The 20,229-nt window shown below is 35.8% G+C and overlaps 1 protein-coding gene across 5 annotated transcripts in view; it reads right to left on the bottom strand.

Annotated features, from left to right (window-relative positions):
* Positions 1-4,940: 4,940 nt before the first annotated feature.
* LOC149787295 (CCR4-NOT transcription complex subunit 1-like) overlaps positions 4,941-20,229 on the bottom strand; it is a 120,637-nt gene continuing 105,348 nt past the window's right edge. For all 5 annotated transcript variants that reach the window (XM_089977833.1, XM_089977831.1, XM_089977832.1 and 2 more), the window contains 9 exons: positions 20,059-20,222; positions 19,101-19,218; positions 18,354-18,455; positions 17,390-17,647; positions 16,759-16,827; positions 15,868-16,045; positions 14,642-14,774; positions 10,730-10,864; positions 4,941-8,193 (listed from right to left, as the gene is read on the bottom strand). In XM_089977833.1, coding sequence (XP_089833959.1) covers positions 8,109-8,193; positions 10,730-10,864; positions 14,642-14,774; positions 15,868-16,045; positions 16,759-16,827; positions 17,390-17,647; positions 18,354-18,455; positions 19,101-19,218; positions 20,059-20,222 — 1,242 coding nt within the window. In that variant the 3' untranslated portion in view covers positions 4,941-8,108. The remainder of the gene's footprint in view (positions 8,194-10,729; positions 10,865-14,641; positions 14,775-15,867; positions 16,046-16,758; positions 16,828-17,389; positions 17,648-18,353; positions 18,456-19,100; positions 19,219-20,058; positions 20,223-20,229) is intronic.

The following is a 20,229-nucleotide window of genomic DNA, read 5'->3' on the forward strand; positions in this document are numbered from 1 at the left end:
AACATTGTATAATACTCCTCTTCGCTTTCGTCTTGTTAGACCGCGTCTTGTAATTAGATTCGCCTTTATGATGTCGTACGCCGCCTTGGTCACTGTGGCACTATAAAACCACTGGGTCGCTAGCGAAAGACACTTCAGTGAACCGCTCCGGTGGCCTAAATGGTTAGGCGTCCGCCTCGGATGCGAAAGATCGCGGGATCAAAACACGGTCACACTGCAGATATCGTAGCGATATGACTGAAAAATTGTTAAACAACGTTAAAACTCCAAATAAAAAACACACACTTCATACTGAACTGTTTATAATTTGTTTGACTCTTGTGGGCATGTCTGGGGTTGATGGTAATTCAACTTTGGCTAGGGTCAATCGTGGTCTCACTAGTCGTGACAACCATTCTGGTATTGCCAAAAGTGCTTTTCCTGTCAAATCACCGACCATGGCAAAGGCTTTATTCGTGCCCACATCGATGGCTTTATGCCCAGTTGTTTAGCGATCGGCAACGCTTTGCGGGCTATTCTTTTAAACAGATCTACGAAAATGTGGATAATAAACTGTGGGTCTGTAGCGCATTTTACTAGTGAGGTGGTCACAGATTTGCCTGGTCGCTTATGTACAAGTTCACGATCAATTCGTCATTATGTAAATCGAGCTGATGCCCATCTCCATCTATCAACGTTGATCTCAACGTATTATTGCTGCTGTTTGTATGCTTAGGGTTAGTTTGCACGACCGAAATAAGATCACCCGGAGACAAATCAGGGGATATGCTGCAAAAAAGTATCGTTACGTGGCTTGGCATGCCAGTAACGACATATAATTACCCTCAATGGCGTCGCACGTTGACTAATCGCGATCGTCAACGTGCTATAGACGATCCTGGGTGAGATATGACGTTCGTCGCCGTTAGGAGAATGATTGAGTTTAAATATTATGAATACCCACCGTCCCTAAACGTCGTTACATTCGCCTTAGACTGAGATTGAGAAATGAGGCCACTGTTATGTATATTTGATTTAATTTAATTGCTTGTAAAAAAAACATTTATATTATTTTTAATTTCATTATATGTCAAAATAATGCAGTTTTGTTTACTAGGAATTTGATATTTTCCAGAAAATTCAGTTTGACCTGACGTAATCGTAAACACCGAACTTTGTGTCTTAAGCCATGCTCGTGTGGATTATCTTGATAAGAATGATGACACCACAGGTTTCGTTTGACAAACACTTATGTTTTCTAACTCGAAAAGATATTGTACATTGATGTAAAACGATTCAATAGCGACTCTGACCACTGTAGTGGGGAATCTATTGATCACTGAAAACAAACTAATGCTTACGTACGACAACACAGAGGACATCAGCTGTGTATATTGAGTCGTTGTAACGAATGTAATGTACCTGCATGAGGACATGCTGGAATAAAGTAATTCAATTTGGCCCTGATAAATGACTAATCTGTGACGCGGACGCCTACAACAGCTAGACGCTCATACAGTAAATCTACCAATTATCTTTTGTCCGATATCTTTCGCATGTGAAATTTCATCGCGCATTGCTTCAGCCGATGGTTCAGGCAGCCAAACCTGTTTTTGTGGTCTATACACTAAGTGGTCTATACACTAAGATTCACTAAGTGGTCTATACACTAACATTCCCTGCATGACGGACATGTTTTCATCAAGCATAAAGCACAGCAGTACAATTGTATCTATCCAGCTTTATTTCTGGATGCATCAAATGGTACCATTTTGATGTACACGCGATTTATTAAAATAATGTTCAAACCACGTCAGGATGACAGGGATGATATTTTTGGCAAACTCGAACGGCATTATATCGGCAAATCCGGCTGCCCATTGCTAGCCATGCGTGTAAGCTTATGTGTAGATGATTAAACCGTTCAAAGTAAGTGTAGTATCATAAACTGATAAACGCGGTCAGACCTGGCATCATTGGTAAATGTCCATACCGCTACAGTGCGCATGCACGATGTTGGTGATAGATGTGAAAACATGCGGTGTGCTGAAGTTTCATGTCAGGCAACCAAATCTCTGGGCTGTGTTCGATAAGCTCAAAAACGATACCGTGTTTGTGTGTGCGTGTTAAATTTTTAACGTAGCTTTAAAAATAAATTTCAGTCATATCACTACGATGTATGCAGCGTGACAGTTTATAGTGATGTCTAGCACTGGGGCATCATGGCACAGACATGTAGCATGATGTCCCACCCAGTCACATTATCCTGACACTAGGCCGACCAGTCCTAACACTAACCTCTTAATGCTGCTACGGAGTGGTATTTACCCGATTTATGCAAAATATTTCCGTTACAGACTTAATGACGATCGGGCAATTTATTGCACTCTCAAAAGTTGATAAAACTTTATAAATCATCTTGATCACCCTCAGTTAAAGAGGTCTGTTGGCATCCGTCTGCATTATCTCGTTCGCAAAAATGACAGGTGGAGGGGGAGGCATTCCCGGCTAAACTAGGTAACAAGGCAGGGGGAGGGAGTAAAATTAAAAATCACTAGATTTTGGATCGAGCTCTTTTATCCTTGTCATCTATGTGTCCACAAAGGGCATTTCTTACAGGCTTTGGATGATGAGCAATTAGTGCAGCCAAGGCAAGATTTGTTATTGAGTTCTGCCACCTTAAAATGCCTGCATTTTCTTTTACATTAAAACCAATGTTGTTGCAGACAATCTCAAAAATACATAACAAACAAACATACCAGGTCTAAATACAATGTTAAGATAATGGCTATTGAATATTAAAATATAAATTTATAATTTCTTTAGATGCCCTAAACCAGCAATAGTCTGGTAATATGCATGAATATGCAAAGCCTATTAACAAGAACAGCAGTAAGTGGTACTTTATAGCTGCAATATGGCATTACTGATGTAAACAGGTCATATAAAGCAGAAACAAATTTGCACAAAATATCTGAATTTCACCAAAATACACATAAATGTTGTATACTTTGCATAATATTATTGTTTGACTTACTGTACCACCAAAAGACTTTTGAATGGCCAACAGAAAAAAAACTAAATCCATGAATTCTTGGAGGCCTGTTGGCAGTAAAAGTTAAACTGACACTATCCAGTATATGGAATAACACCCAGCTGGGTAAGGGGAGGTGATCTGTAAGAGTTATATTCCCTTAGTCTACACAACATAATGACCGACTTGATCAAGTCTATGGGATGGCAGGATTCTGGAGGTAGCAGAACATTAATGTGACTGGATAATGTATTTGATAAAGTATTCAAACTGAAGAATTGTGATAGTGAAAGTCATCTGTACCACAAAACCAATGTGTACCAAGTTTCACTGAGATATCTTGAAAAAGTACATCTATACCACAAAACCAATATGTACCAAGTTACAGTGAGATATCTTGAAAAAGTACATCTATACCACAAAACCAATATGTACCAAGTTACAGTGAGATATCTTGAAAAAGTACATCTATACCACAAAACCAATATGTACAAAGTTACAGTGAGATATCTTGAAAAAGTACATCTATACCACAAAACCAATATGTACCAAGTTACAGTGAGATATCTTGAAAAAGTACATCTATACCACAAAACCAATATGTACCAAGTTACAGTGAGATATCTTGAAAAAGTACATCTGTACCACAAAACCAATATGTACCAAGTTACAGTGAGATAGCTTGAGAAAAAAACTTTAGTTCTGCTCTTGAAACAAAAGTGAATGGATAGATGATGATGTAAGGTTTAACAGCACATGAAAACAATACTGGCTACATGGTGCAGTATAAAGCTAGATTCTGCAAATGTAAATATAAAGAACTGCCAAAACATGGAGTAGTATACCATTCTAAATAAAAAACGAAAACATTAAGTACTACAAGAGACAAAATGAAGATGTTAAAATTTTTAAAACATAAAATAAACAGGAACAGTAACAATCCTTAAAACTAAAGGGTCAAAATTTGTTATATCCCCTAAAAAATTCTAAGATTTCTTAATTGAGTCTGCAATCAAACAACTTGTTTTATGGCACAGCAACACAAGGAGATTATTTAGAACCAAGGTAATTGGAGTAAACTGCCCTGCCCAAGTAGACACAATGGTAGCCAATCGAGGAAGATATCATGGTAGGAATTACACATGCACTCATTTGACCATAAATTCAATCATCACACACTACCTACCTACCATGACACCAACTCACAGGATGGATGAGTGTGTGTTGAGGATTTTTAACGTAGCTTTAACAATTTTTCAGTCATTTCGTTACGACGTCTGCATTGTGGCAGTTTATAGCAATGTCTAGCACTGGGGCATTATGCCGCAGACATGTAGCCATGATGTCCCACCCAGTCACATTATCCTGACACCATGCCAACCAGTCCTAACACTAACCTCTTAATGCTGAGCACCAAGCAAGACAGCTGTTAGTACCATTTTTGTTAAGTCTTTGTCATGACTCGGCTAGGGTTCAAACCCATGACCTCCCACTTCCGAGGTGATTGCTCGAACCACTAGAGCGGTCCACAGGATAGATGAAAAACAAAACATACTGAAACGAAGAAAAGTAAAAGGCACATCACAAGTACCACATTAAAAACTTTCATCGTTTTACATCATCCATTCATCAAGCTGGGGCAAAACTTTTCATTTTCTTAACTGATTCATTCATCAGATGGGGCAAAACTTTCATTTTCTTTAACTGATCCATTCATCAGATGGGGTAAAACTTTCAATTTCTTGACTGATCAATTCATTCATCAGATGGGGCAAAACTTTCATTTTCTTAACTGATCCATTCATCAGATGGGGCAAAACATTCACAGTCTTACATTTTCCATATATCATTTGGGGCAAAACTGTCCTTTTAAACAAATGTTGTGTGAAGATCTGTGTAAACTGGAAATCAACTACAAAGACATGGATACAAGTAACTTTACTTTATTACAAAACATGTAAAAATTACAGATACCAATTATATATCAAGCATCCATACAAGACATCACATCAAACTTTGTTTTGCACCATCATTATTGTCGTAAGATATTTAAATAGATCCTGTTTAGCCATCATATATTTTTTTCCAATTATCAACTGTGTACCCTCAAAATATGTAACTTTTACCTATCATAATAAAGGGGTTCCTGATGTAACAATGGATGTATTCATCAAGAAATAAGACATATGACTTGTAATTCTAGTTCTGTCTTCTCAACTTTGCATCATCATCTTTGTAGTTTTCAGAAGGCATAGATATTGCTTCTGCTGAGCAACCAAATCATATCAAACTTCAATTATTATGAGAAGCTTGTTTTGCCCTTATAAAATGTACACACTATTAATCATGCTGGAACCTTTCACATTGAAATCAAGTTTACATTATAAGATCAAAATGGGGTTAATTTTTTTAAGAAAATTACACGCAGTTTGTTATTTCAACTCATCAGTGTAGACACTGTAAACAAAAAGGTTGTGACCATGATGACCAAGATACAAGTATCCATCACAAAATTTAAAACACATAATCTTCACAAAAGGAGAGTAAAAACAACTGTAATCATCACTAAAATTCCACTCAATTTAAACTTTGATTTCTCTTGCTTATTATAAAAAAATTTCAATTTTGTTTAAAGAACAATGTCTTTAATTTGGGGACACAGTATTCACACATTCAATCTGGATGTACTTAACCAACTGCATCTCCCCTAGCGTCACCATGAACAAAATTACTCATAACCAAGGAAAAGGCCCTGTTAAGAGCTTCAGATTGAGTGAACCTTATGTAAGCAATTACAAAGTCGTGCATTTGTTGAAAGGAATAATTCTTTTCTGCTAATGGATACTTGGACAGCTGCAGGGAAAATATTTCTAATCAATAAAGCTTAAATATATACAATGCAGCTGATACATTCAATTGTTATGCAATTTTATTTACACAAATTATGATACAATGTTAAAAAATAAGTTATTCAGTGGCATTTGAACACTTTCATCTGCAAGTTAGAACCTTTTTTCTCATGTTTACAAAAAGGAAAGAAAATATAAACCACAATGAAAAATATTCTGATATGGTAAATCTATAATATATACAAATAATTCAAACAGATTATATATATATACACACACACACACACACACACACACACACACACACACACATAATGACGACAGCATTATGAGAGATAATGTTGGCAGTGAGCTGCACTTGTGAAAATAAACAATACACACAGCAGGGTCTGACAAATTTCAAATTCGCATGGTAGACTGGCACCCCAACAATGAAAACAATGTTACTTAGCTCAAATTCAGTAGCCCACTGAAAGCACTCCAAGACACAACTGTTCGCTTTCTTTTGTTCTTTGTTTTGAGTCATTCTTAATTTCCTTTGTCAAATATTTGTAAGTTATGTTAAAAAAAAGATATAAAAACAAGTTGACTAATTTGACAAAAACATAGCTGTCCAAACACAGGATTATGGCTCTGGTGATTTGTGCCCCTTTTCCATTTCACAGATATTCATTTTTACCATGAAATTGAATATTTCCATATGGCATACTTTGTCTTCAGAAAATAAGTAAAACATATTGAAATAACCTATCAAAAACTGATCTGATTTTCTACTGCAACCTTCAGAAACGATTTATCATTACAAAAAGTTTGGAAAGATCTCATATATTTTAATATTTTTCCAGTGAAGTCCTAAACTTGCCAAATCTATTCTATTGAAACCTTACATGCACCTCCTGGAGCTACTCCTAAACAGCATGCAAAAAAATGTGTGATCACAAAAAAATCGTATTTAATGAATGCCCAGGTAAGCCTTTTCCCGTTTAATGCAACACATTTAAAGGTTGGCAAGAATGTAACGTGAAAAGGATAATCACTTTTTCTTCATAATCTAATCCCCTTTTTATCTGACACCTAAACTTGTGGCCCATTTATATAAAAAAACATACACACTCTCATGTTCACATGAATGTTAAGACTTAATGACTTCATTAAAAAAAACCTCATATAAACATGGCACTGGTATTACATACATGGTGGCCTCGTGGGAGAAATTGCACATATGTTGAAAATTTGACCAGAATTCTAAATCATTCCAAATTAAATAATGAAATACTCTTTGGATGGATGACAAACAAAACAACACAGACTATTAGATTTAATTCTGAATCATTTTATCAAACAACACACGAGTTTTATGAGCTAACCTTAAAAGATATGAGACACATTTTCAAAGGTTTATATTGACTGAGATCTACCTTCACCTTGCTGCAATTCTTGAACTGGAATGAAATAAAGAACATGCAAGATGCCTTAACAGATCTAAAATACTTTTAGAAAGTATAGGATGTCTTTTCCCTTTACAAAATATAATCTACCTTTATTAGCACTGAAATATCCATCCCTGTAAGAGTCTTCACAAAAAAAGATATGGAAATATGATACAGTTCATGTATTTTAAAACAAAATGGAACCCCTTAGAAACATATACATTATTTATGCTGCAACAAGCTATCTCAATATTATTGGGACATGTATGCCTAACAAAATCATTTTATATTAACAAAATTGTGAAGTACATTCAAGCCCATACAATTCTTTATAGTACAATCTCACTCTATCACTATTTCTTTTCAAACACTGCCGGTGAACACTGAAAACAGACAAGAACCCTTGATTTCGTCCATGAATAAAATGGATATGCCATGACTGATTCTTTTGCAAACTATAATAATCAGTTTTTCTGGAAGATAGTATAGTGAAAATGATGGTACAAGATTTTCAGCAAGCACAGCTCTCATTCCAACACCATCCCTTTGTCAACATCATGCTGTTTTAATTGGACACCTTGCACCACAGGCTATGCTCACTGCTAGCAGTGTTCTTCAGTGATGAAATTGATCCACACAAGAATGTCTGGTATCCATGCTCCTGTTGGATCAGTCTTCTCAATGACCTATAAGGATAGCAGCACCTAATATGCACATGCAGGCTCTGTATGATGCATCTGCCTTGCTAATGTATGTTGTATTAGGTGCACACTTGTTCTTGTTCCTTGCAAGACATTCATGCTGACCCTCCATTTCTTAATGCATTTCGGCAGACTCGGGTTCACGTGTGGTAGGGTTTGTTTTTGGTTGCATGCATGATCGGGCCACAGACTCAAACAACCTGCAACACAAGTAGGAAATGTCAAACATAGTATGCCATACACTTATTGTTTAAATATGATAAATGCAACTTCAAAGTCGAAGGAATCATGTAAACCAGCCTATGAAACAAAAACCCACAGCCAATGCATTAACTTATGGAAATATGAAGCTGATTCTAACAGCATACAGCCCATGTGATAAAACTGATTTTTAATACGAGTTTTTTTTAAGAGACTGGTGGAAAAAGCAAATTTGTAAGAATCTACAATAAATCTGTTAACTTTTCAACCTTTTTTAATTCTTTTTAATCACTGGCTACTGAAACCGTTTCAGCTGTTCTTGATAAACTCCAACACAGCAAATTTGTTAACAAAAATATATTTCTTATATCTCTGTTTCATATATTCATTTAAAGTTAAGTACTAATTTCTGAGCCATGTCATTTGACCTTGATCCTGAAACCATATATAGAAGGTCAGCGAAATTTCAACAGCACTATGAAGAACTGCAATGCAAAAACTGATTATAAACACCACTGACCTTGATTTAACCCTCTGTAAACATAAATATAACCCAGTCTAAAGAACATGTCACTCACTGTCATTGTAATCCATAATGGCTGGAATGAATGGGGTCATTCCAGATTTGATTGTCTTTATTAAATAGTGGCGATATTAGTGATGATAATGATAATAACAAGGGTGTATACAAAAATTAGGCTTAAAGTCACAAAGGGTGTGATGGTATGTATGTGTGCTTCATGTGAATATCTTACTAACATATAAAACAGCAATAGAATTAAACCCAGACAGCAACAATCTTGAAATGTTCTGGCAAAATGTCAGCAATCTGCATTTACTGACATTGCCACATTTCAATGCAGACACTAAAAAGGACATTGTCCATTCTAAGGAAAATTCATGTTGACTTTAGAGGAAACCTGGATCCAGTAACAGTACACCATCTCCCAAGTTATAAGATCAATATGATGAAGCCTGCCACCTATATAATCCAGCAATGATCTAAGAATACTTGTTGTACATACAAGAGTATGAATGGTGACAATTAACTGTATAAATGTATGAATGGCAACAAGTTACTCTGAATGAACGGACTTGAAATAATGTGCCGATTTTAATATTAAAAAGATTTTGTTCAATAGTTGTAAACCTCCATCTTTTGAGATGAAAACTCCTGACCAAATTTGGAAATCCTCTGAGCTCTCCTGACCTGACCTATCTTTCCTACAATATGTAAGGATAAACAGACAGACTACATATGGCAGCTCAGATGCATTTCAGTGTTGTTATCAGTACAAAATGAAGTCTGTCATGTACTACCTTATACCATCATTGCTTACATATTAGGTAAAAATTCACATTCTGCATTAAACCAATTGTAGTGAAAAGACTGCAAAAAAATATTGCAACATAAATTGAGTGTTATGCACTTATTAAAGTATAGTTTTCTCCAGGTGGCATTTTATTGCCAATTTACAGTGTTGTAGCAATAGTATTACCCTTCCAAAGATGGTAACCCTCTGTGATGATTATGGTTGCCATGGTGACAAGATTGGAGGTCTAATTTACAAACTTTTATTTCGGACCAAATACATAAAAAGTCCTGAAGTGAAAATACTGTTGTCAATATAACCATCCATTTGGGTAAGTAATAACAAGATTTTCAAAAGGGTCACCTTGTTGGCTTTGTTGGATATCATATCAGAACCATTTTCATTAAGGACTTCCTATGCATCATAAGAAGTTGTAATGTGAAGGGCATCCTACGTATCATAAATTGTCGTACTGTGAAAACCTTAATGACAATGCACTATTCATTTAGGGGATGTAGCAATGACAAGATTATCAAGCCACCAAGTACAACATTATATCAGCACCATTTTCACTGAGGAACATCTATGTATAAAGTCTTTATCTGAAATCCTGATGAGAATCCAATCAAATGAAGTAGTGATAACAGGAATTTCAAGATGGCCACTGGCAGCTATACTGAAATTCTGATGGGCACCAATTTAACTTGACCGTGGGGTAAGGATATATGTAATGTTTCATGGCAATCCTCCCCTGTAGTTTTTTTTTAGGAGTACAGATAACAAAAGTGCCAACTGACAGGCAGGGACCAGACAATCTTCTTTTTCTCTGAGAAATGAACTAAAATTCAGCAATAAATTCATTAAAAAAAATTACTTTTGTCCATTTGTAGCAAGAAAAGGAATGCAAAATACAGTCTTCAGTGTATCTACTAGTGGTACTAAGGCTGTTTATACATTTAAGTATCTCAAATGCGAACAGTAATTAATGAATATGTGTCCAATCAGAAAGGAAGAATTACTGTGAAACTCAGCACAGAGAAAGATTATTACTTCATGGCCTTTCTCACTGACAAATGACCTTAATGACTTGTTAGTCTACTGAGAAATCCTTGAGTACAGCCAAGGCCATTCTTGAAAAATCTGAAGTTAATTTGTGCTCTAGATGACACAGCTCATTAATAAAACACACACATGTGTAACCAATATATTGTTATGTACTCACTTTTCTATCTCTGGAGCACAGTGGACAAATTCATGATTCCAAAACTTGAAAAGGGGGTTCTTTATAAGCTCAATGAATGTGATTAGCAGGCCCCATGGATGAGGGCGATTGACAATCAGCCTCTCCAGCAATACTCTGTGGGGAAAAAAGAAGATCTTATTGAACAAAATGTAAAGACAAGCAACCTGATTCGAATATGAATTCAAGGAAACCACAATTCATTTGTGAAATTCAAATTATTCTTTCCAAAATGTCAAATACTGTATATAGTAAATGTTGCTCCAATGTTTTTTTATTTTAAAAATGACATATTTAAGTATGTTACATAAACACCCAAGTGGGCATGATATCACTCACATGGCTCTGTAACTTAACAGCTGTTTCAATAAGCAGACTTGTGCAACAGAGCAAGAATGCATGCTATGTGATCTCCCAAACTTTATATCATGTCGATATTACCTATTATTTTATGTACATAAGGCAGTGTTCAATTTTCTTGTTCATAATCAAAGGCATCCATGAGTAAGCCATATCAATCAAATGCAATATCACTTCAATAATATGTGCTGATCTCACTCATCACTGAAACAATCGAAGATCAAAATCAGAATGCAAATATGGTTTTCAGTGATAACAAGCCTAGTCAATCTACTGCAAGATTACAGTAATATGCATAGCTCTAAATCCTTATCAAACTCATCCAAGACCTTGATGATACAAGCCAATATGATCAAGATCAGACGCAAGATTAACTCATCAATATGCGAGCATCTCACTCTTATAAATATGCAAAAGATCCTGACATAAACATGTATTCCAAGTCTGATCACAACTGAATCAGAAATATGGCCCTCATAGTGGTTTCAATCTCAGCCAATCAGATGCAAGATCATCTCATTAATGTGTAGATCTGGCTTGTTATTGAAACCATTCAAAATTGTAATGATGTATGCATAGATTCCAAGTTTGATGAAAATCAGATCACAAATCCATCCTCCATAGTACTGATAAGGTCAGCCAATCAGATACATTATCTCATTAATATATGCATAGATCTTACTTATTAATTACTGAACCCATGCAAGATCTTGACATATATATATATTTAAAGTCTGAATAAATCTGAATCAGAAATGTAGCTTCCGCAGGGAAAAAAAATTGGCCAATCAGATCACCTCATTAATATGTGTTGATCTCATTCATTAATGAATTTGTCCAAGATCTTGATGACATAAGGCTATGTTCCATGCATGACCAAAAGTCTGATTGAAATAAAGCTTCTAATAACAAGCTCAGTTAACTGGATGCAAGACACATTAACATAAGTTGTCCCTGCTCATTACTGACTCCATCCAAGATCTTAGTGTCATAAACCCATACTACAAGTTTGATTAAACAAGAACAGATATATGGCTTCCTGAGGGTTAAAAAGCTCAGCCATCAGATGAAAGATCACCTCATCAGTATGCACAGAGCTTGTTCATTATTGAACTCACCTGATATCTTAATGATATAAACACATACTTCAATTTTATCAAAATATGAACAGAGCTACAGCCTCAACAGTGATAAACTCGGCCAATCTGATGCAAGATAACGTAATTAATGCATAGATTTTGCTAAATACTGAACTCATTTGAGATCTTAATGATCTAAGTACATATTCTGTGACTGATCAAATTCAGATCAAAATGTGACCTCTAGAGTGGCAATAAGGTTAGCCAATCAGGTGCAAGATCACGTAATTAATGCGTAGATTTTGCTAATACTGAACTCATCTGAGATCTTAATGATCTAAGTACATATTCTGTGACTGATCAAATTCAAATCAAAAGGTGACCTCTTGAGTGGCAACAAGGTTAGCCAATCAGGTGCAAGATCACCTCAATATCATGCATGGATCTTGGTCATTATCAAACCTGCCAGAGATTTTAATTAGATAAACTTGTATTCCATGTTTGATTTCAATTAGATTAAAAATAGGGGCTCCAAATGATGCATGGCCATAGCATAAACTCTGTCGACTTTTTGACCAGGTGAGCTTAAAATGTCCTCAATCAATATTGTTTCTCTAAGGTGTGAATGCACAAATTTTATACCAACAGTAGTGTTATCATAGTGGTTTTGGCCTTCTGGTTACTGATCTAGGTCACAGCCTTCTACACTACATGATTCTGTCCTCACATCACATGCATATGCAATTGAACCTGTGGAGTGTAATCTGTGAAAGTTATCAACAGGTACCCATGCATAAGGACGTGGGGTAGAAGGCTGTAAACTACTTCAGTAACTGACAAAATCCCTATTTTGACACTACCATTGTCAATCACTTGATTGGGAAATCATACGAGTGATGACACTTGGAAAACAATTTGATTTTCAGAATGTAACTCCATTACCCTGTTCCATTTCATATCTGTGCTCATTTTTCTGTTTTTGCCAACAGTGTTTAACTCAGCCATGCTATTTGTTTCATCTTCAAGTAACATCAAATACAACTTATTATTCATACTGAGACTACTTTGTGTTGCCATAAGTTCTGAGAGGACACATATTTGTGAATGCAGCCATAATGAGATGATTTTACCAGGGCTGCCAGTCACACCAGTTACTACTGATAGGGCTCCAACAATTCCAATTAGTGTACCTATAATAGTTGCCACAATCAAGATTCCTGACACACCCAGACCAATGGTGGCTGCTGCAGAGATTTTGCAAATAGCTTTTACAACCCCACACAGGCATTTGTATTTCATGGGTAGTATGGTTCTCTTGACAACTTCATCCTGTAGCTGTTGTTATGTTTCCAATATATTTTCACATCGATAACATTGCGTGTCTATTATAGTTCTTCTATTAATAATGAAATCATGTAGGATAATTTCTGCATAGGCTGACCTTGATCAGGAGCAATATGCACATGCACTTCCAACCAATTACCCTAATTACCCTTTTTAATGGAACATTCACAGAAAATATCTATTTGGTGAATGTTTAAAGTTTTGTTGATTGTGCATTCTTGAGGCCTCGCATTAAGCTCTTAAAAACAACACTGACAACATCATTGAATAATGTATTATATGATCATTCTCAACTTCACCAAAAAACCATTAAATGAACAAGTGCATCCTTGTGTAATAACAGTAAAGTTATTTTTTTGTAAATGTTGGTCCCATGTGCTTGTCTCTTCTGATCACTGAGATCTGACCTCTGTCTGCACGAGTTTGAGTATCAGGCTTGGCCAATATGGGTATGTGAGAAAGCTGTTAGTAGCTTCCCACAAGTAGGTGGTTCTTACTGGGATTTTCCTGGGTTCTTCCTCCACCAATTAAAATGGCTGCCATGTGCAGCCTATCTTCAGCTGGGAACTGGCTTTAAACCCTAAATGACAATTTTTTGGTAAATGATGGTGTAACATATTCTTTAAGAAAAGTAAGTGTGGTGGCTTCAGCTGTGGATTCCACTTCCCCACTGTAGAAACAATCCACGAGTGCTTTTATGCCTTGTGGAGTACTCAACAATTGTTCACTGTCATATTGTTGTTTTTGTGGGTTAACACCATTTTTCATAACATGATTGCCAGTAAAACTGGTGGAGGAAAACCCCAGGAAAACCCTATGTAGAAGGCTGTTACCTAGATCCATAAACAAAAGTCCAAAACCACCATTATAATACTACACATTAAAACAACACGGGTAAACGTGATGCTATGAAAATAAATGACTTTACAATACTTGGATATTTTGCGTGATGAAAACTACACAAAAGCTTCAATGATTTGAATATGTCCTCCATACAAAATTTATACTATAAAAAAGCACGTCTGACTAGTTTACTTTACAAATAATCCTGTCTAAATTATTTCACCATCTTTATATTCAGTGATACAAGATACAGGCAGGAGCTACTTGCCTGGTAATTTGTTCCTGGATTGCCTCTGTGTTGGCCTCAGCAAACAAGTACAGCAGCGTGCAGCTGAAGTAGTGTGTGTGACTGTTGGGGTACCTCAGCTGGTTACAGACAGCAGTAAGGAACAAGTAACGTCCTGGGAAAAAAGTTCAATATTAATCCATAAATAATCCCCATGCATAAAGAATATAACTGAATGCAAAGAATGAGGAAAAAGTGATAGTTGGTGCATTGACCTATTTGAGGTACATCTTTTACTTAGTCTTGGTCTTGAGCTGTATTATTGTTAGCAACAAATAAAAAACATTTGCGAAGTTATTCACTACTTGGGCAGGAGAATAACTGATCTAAAAACTCCAAGCAGCATCAGTGAATTCCCCAGATGTCATCATCAGAAAATCTTTGAATTCGGAAAATTATGGACTAATTAGGATATGTTCCCAATCATTACCGAGTACAAACCTCTGAAATCAGGAAATTCTCTTAAGATCCTCATGCCTGGTAAGACTACTACTAACAGAAATACTCTCAAGAAAAAAAAAAGCAAGAAACAAGAGGCCCAAGTGGTCCTGACAACTGGCTGACATCTGCTTTAAAGCCAAATGGGTAGCTGACCAAGAAATCAGGGTCAGTAAGATGCTTTTGTTGCAACTTCTTTCAAGGCTTTTACAATCAAAACATGAACTAGGAACTGATATGAACTTACTCATGAAAAAGAAGCAGAGACGTGAAGTCTCTTAAATATAGCAGGCTGAGGAAGCCAGAACATCTATAGGGTGACCATTAGTCACACCTGAGATGACAGCAGCATGCTGAATGTTCTGACCAGAGGTCTGATTAGAAAGTAAGGGAGAATTGTTGAAGAGTTACCCAATATTGTCTGAGCAATTTTCTTTCCCATAATCCTTTTGGGGTGTGGATCAAAATTTAATTATGAATGTGCATATGTGCAGGAAATAAGAAGAAATAAATTAAGCTAATGGTACTGTACACAAATAACAAGAATCATATGCAAGTAGTTACGTTCTTTTTGTGACGAAGGTTTTATAGAACAGTCTGGTTTGTCAGCTCACTATTACATACAGCTTTTGAAAATACTTTACACTTACTGGAATATCTAAACAACAACAATGACGATGATGCCAGAAAGTACCTATGTTTTACTATATGCTGGCACAGGAATGACAAAAATGGCAAGCAAAGCAATTATTTAGCTAAGCATTACATACCCTCTGTATCTAGATCAACTGCAAGATTCTGGAATATGTCCATGTGACTGGAGTGAGCAATGGTGCTCATGCTGGGTGTCAGACCTTTGCTGTTGATGTAGTTGATGGCCTGAGTTCCCACATAAAGCACAAGTGCATTGATTAGTGGGATATTGTAACGGCTACCTGGTTCATTTGACTGCAACAAAAAACCCAAACAGCAGCGTCAATGTTTTGCAAAAGAAAACTACATCGGACATGCAAATTGTACTATTATTTTTGTTATTGCCATCTCCATAGGAAACTGTTGAGCTATACTATATTCTGGTGGAATTCAGTGCCAGAGTCAATGGTGAGGGCACTATATCTCCGCATCAGAAAACAACAATGTGAGAACAATTCCCTGGGTGAAGGCAATATTTGATTTCATGCATCACATACCAAACCACGACAATATTTACATCTATGGATGGGGTGTAACTTTAAAATGGCAGAACATGTCAATGGTGATGATTAGACAGATGTAATGACTGTTACCAGGTTCAGTATTGCAGTCTCATAAAAAAAAATTGTACTTTTGTCACCTGGAACTCAATTATCATGTAATGTACTAATATGTATGATTAAAAATAAATTGTTCACAAAATTTTAACAATACTGATGCACTTTAACAACATATGTTCAGTAAGAGCCACAAAAGAAATAATTGCCAGATTTGCCTTTCCTTATACTATACAGACTAAATTTTGTTTCCAGCTTTCTGGTTTGTGAAAGACAATTAACTTACAATGGATTTGTTTTCTTTCTTTAACTTTATGGAATGCATTTATACGACGCAAAAAGATCAAACAAAAGTGTTTATTTTGCAATTGATGGATTCAAAATAATGGTGCAAGTTACACTGATACTTACCTGAAGGTTGCTCCTGAGGTCAGAAAGGAAGGTTACTGGAGATCTTGTTTTCAGGTAAGAGTCTAAATCCTGTGAAAAATAATGTCGTTAAGTTATTTATTATTCAACTGATTTATGCCATGCTTTTACTTTTCTATTTATGAGTTCTACTCCTGTTATCTAAACTTCTGGGCAAATCAAATTTCCGTGTGAAATTACACAATTGTTGTATATGACAGAATTTATAGGAGCTGTAAAATAACAAACTATTGCCTCTTGCACAATCCTCAACATGTTACAATGGAGCCAAATAAGAGGCACCTCTTGCACAATCCTCAACATATTACAATGGAGCCAAATAAGAGGCAGCTCTTGCACAATTCTCAACATGTTACAATGGAACCAAATAAGAGGCAGCTCTTGCACAAAAATGGTGATGATTCTTGGTACACATTGTAAAACTGTTTAATGTTAAAAAATTGTTGAAAAATGTGTGGATACAATTTATTTTAAAATAGATACAATTTTTATCAAGCAGTAAAACTTGCCTCCTTATCTTTTCACACGGGTACATTCCATTTTTTTGTTATACTAATCATGAATTTATCAGGTATCTTTAAATCATCTAGAATAGTGAATGAAGATACCTTACCTTTTTGAAAGGTGCTGGCTGAATCATGTTTGCAAAGCTGGTGACAATGCGTGGAGGTCGTGCTATGTCTGGTAGCATGTCAACCTTCAGGTTAGGTGTAAATGGATCTGGCAAACGCATGTTGCGTGGAAAGGCACTCAAGATCAAGTTGCGCATCTGGATGCAGTTTGGTGAGATGACATCGCAAAATGCGTAATGATAATCACACAGAAACTCTGGGAAGTCATGAAGCAGGACTAGTAATACTCTTAAAGTACCCTGTCAAAAAATGATATTCTATTAAAGATAGAGCAATATAGTTTGATTCAATTAACAGTTCTTATGACTGAAACAATATTAAGAAGGCAATCAATCTTTCCATCCATTTTTTTATATAATTTATGTGGCATCATTAAATTAGAGGTAAATGAGGAACCTAGTTCAAACTGCAGGATTAAATTATATGTAAATCAGGCATCTAGTTCAAACTGATTTGCTGATTATCAAATGCAGATTACAAAGGACAGCGATGTTGATCAAGATCTGAGTTTAAACTCCTCAACTAGGTCTATATAAGTATTTATGCAATTTATCTGAGTGTAAACTCCTCAACTAGGTCTATACAAGTATTTATGCAATTTATCTAAGTGTAAACTCCTCAGCTAGGTCTATACAAGTATTTATGCAATTTATTTAAGCGTAAACTCCTCAGCTAGGTCTATACAAGTATTTATGCAATTTATCTGAGTGTAAACTCCTCAACTAGGTCTATACAAGTATTCATGCAATTTATCTGAGTGTAAACTCCTCAACTAGGTCTATACAAGTATTCATGCAATTTATCTGAGTGTAAACTCCTCAACTAGGTCAATACAAGTATTTATGCAATTTATCTGAGTGTAAACTCCTCAACTAGGTCTATACAAGTATTTATGCAATTTATCTGAGAAGGGACTGACACCGATACATATTTAAAAATTCTTACCTTGTACAGGAAATGGGTTGGTTTTGTCAAATCGGCATTCCTAAGGAATGGAGATAGGAACTTGAAGAGATCAATCAATAACTGGGCATACATTCCCCAACCCTGAAAATGTAAACCAAATCACATCCTAAGTATTAAAAGAACTCACCACAATCATGATTTTCATAGTACTTCTCAGATCTGTAATGACTGAAAATATTGAAAAGAAAACACTTCAGCATATAAAAAAAGAAAACCCCAAGTTCTTTTATTCCTTGTTAATTTTTGTGATAATAGAGATGCTCTCGTTCTATCATTTATACATTGTTTTTATTATTTCACATTTAACAAACCATACCACGTCAGTCTTTAAGTCATTCTGACTGGTGCTTTCACAAGTATCTCTTGATATTTAGAGTAACTGTGAAGTTTCCACCCCACCCCATAATTGCTATAAAGTAGAGGCAAAAATATTTCTTCTCATACCTCCAAATCATGATGTCAATGAAACATTTAATGCTTATTTGGAGGTGGCAAAGATGTGAAGAAGCTGATGGGATGGCAGGTAAAAATCATCACCATATTACTGATGATTTGGCAGGAACAAAGTGCAATTATGAAAATAAAGTATCTTTTCCTTCTAACTGCTGAATTAAGATTTTGAAAATAGTCTCCTTACTATGAATATGAATGGTCAAATACACTTTTGACAATGTCTTTTTAAAATGTGGATACGGAATGTATCAGTTGAACTTAATGGAGCCATACCTTCTGCTGTGGAGTGAGAGCAAGCATTCTGCCAATGAAGACCCTGTGTGAGATCAGCTCCAGCCAGGCATAGGCAAATCCTGGGGCTTTAGCGGGACGCAAAACATGGAATGTGTTGCTGGAAAGAAAAAGACAGGAATGTGAATAAAATCATAATTCAATCTAATCCAGAATGGTTGGTATCTCTACTAACAACCTTATTAATATGTACATATCTCATTCATTATCAAACTTGTCTGAGCTATGATAATGGCATAATTTCTAAGATGACACAAAATCAAATCAGAAATATAGATTCCCGAGTGGTAACTAGCTCTGTCATCAATACAAGATGACCACATTCAGAGGCATAGATCTAACTAATGTTCAGATTTGTCAAAGATATTCATGGTATGAACTTATTTTCTAATTTTGAAAAACATGGCCCTGAGATTGGTAAGAAGCAAAGACACTGGACTACTGACACAGGGCTATAGTTTAAGCTCACATGGCCTTATTACCACATGAACATTTTCCCACAGGAGTGAAGAATTTCATACTAACTGGCAAACTTCCCTTAACATTCATAGTGTGAATTTGGTTTTCTTGTAGACAGATATTCACCCCTTCAAAATGGACTCTTCCAGCTTCCCATATGAAGATTGTTTTGGCTGTCAAGATTTTGTGCAATAGCAACGTTTTTCATAGGAATCAATAAATTTACTGCTGACCAAGGCAATGATGAATCATGGTAATTAGATTACATATGTCAGTCAAAGGTTCCTGAAATGATGATGATTGCGATGATGGAAAAAATGGGTTGACAACTTGTACTTAGAGTCCATTAAAACTTGATCAAATCAGACAATACGAGATACAAAGTGGTTGGTAAGAAAAGAAAAGGCCAAATAATCTATGCAGTCATAATGGATGAAAAATACACTGATAATTTGACAAAGAATAACAAGGAACAGCATACCAGAAGGCAGTAAGCACTTGGAAGTTGATGTTTTCAAGAATAGGTTCTGGCGCATTGAGTTCGATGAATAGCATAATGAAGATCCTGTGGTATGGCAGCTGCTGGAATTCTGTCTGTCTGACCTCATGATCCTGTAGTAACACTCCAGCCACAATACCTAGCACCTGGGAA

The sequence above is a fragment of the Sinohyriopsis cumingii genome, chromosome 12 (assembly GCF_028554795.1).
Source record: "Sinohyriopsis cumingii isolate HCF-2022 chromosome 12, ASM2855479v2, whole genome shotgun sequence".
In the NCBI taxonomy this organism is placed as follows: domain Eukaryota; kingdom Metazoa; phylum Mollusca; class Bivalvia; order Unionida; family Unionidae; genus Sinohyriopsis; species Sinohyriopsis cumingii.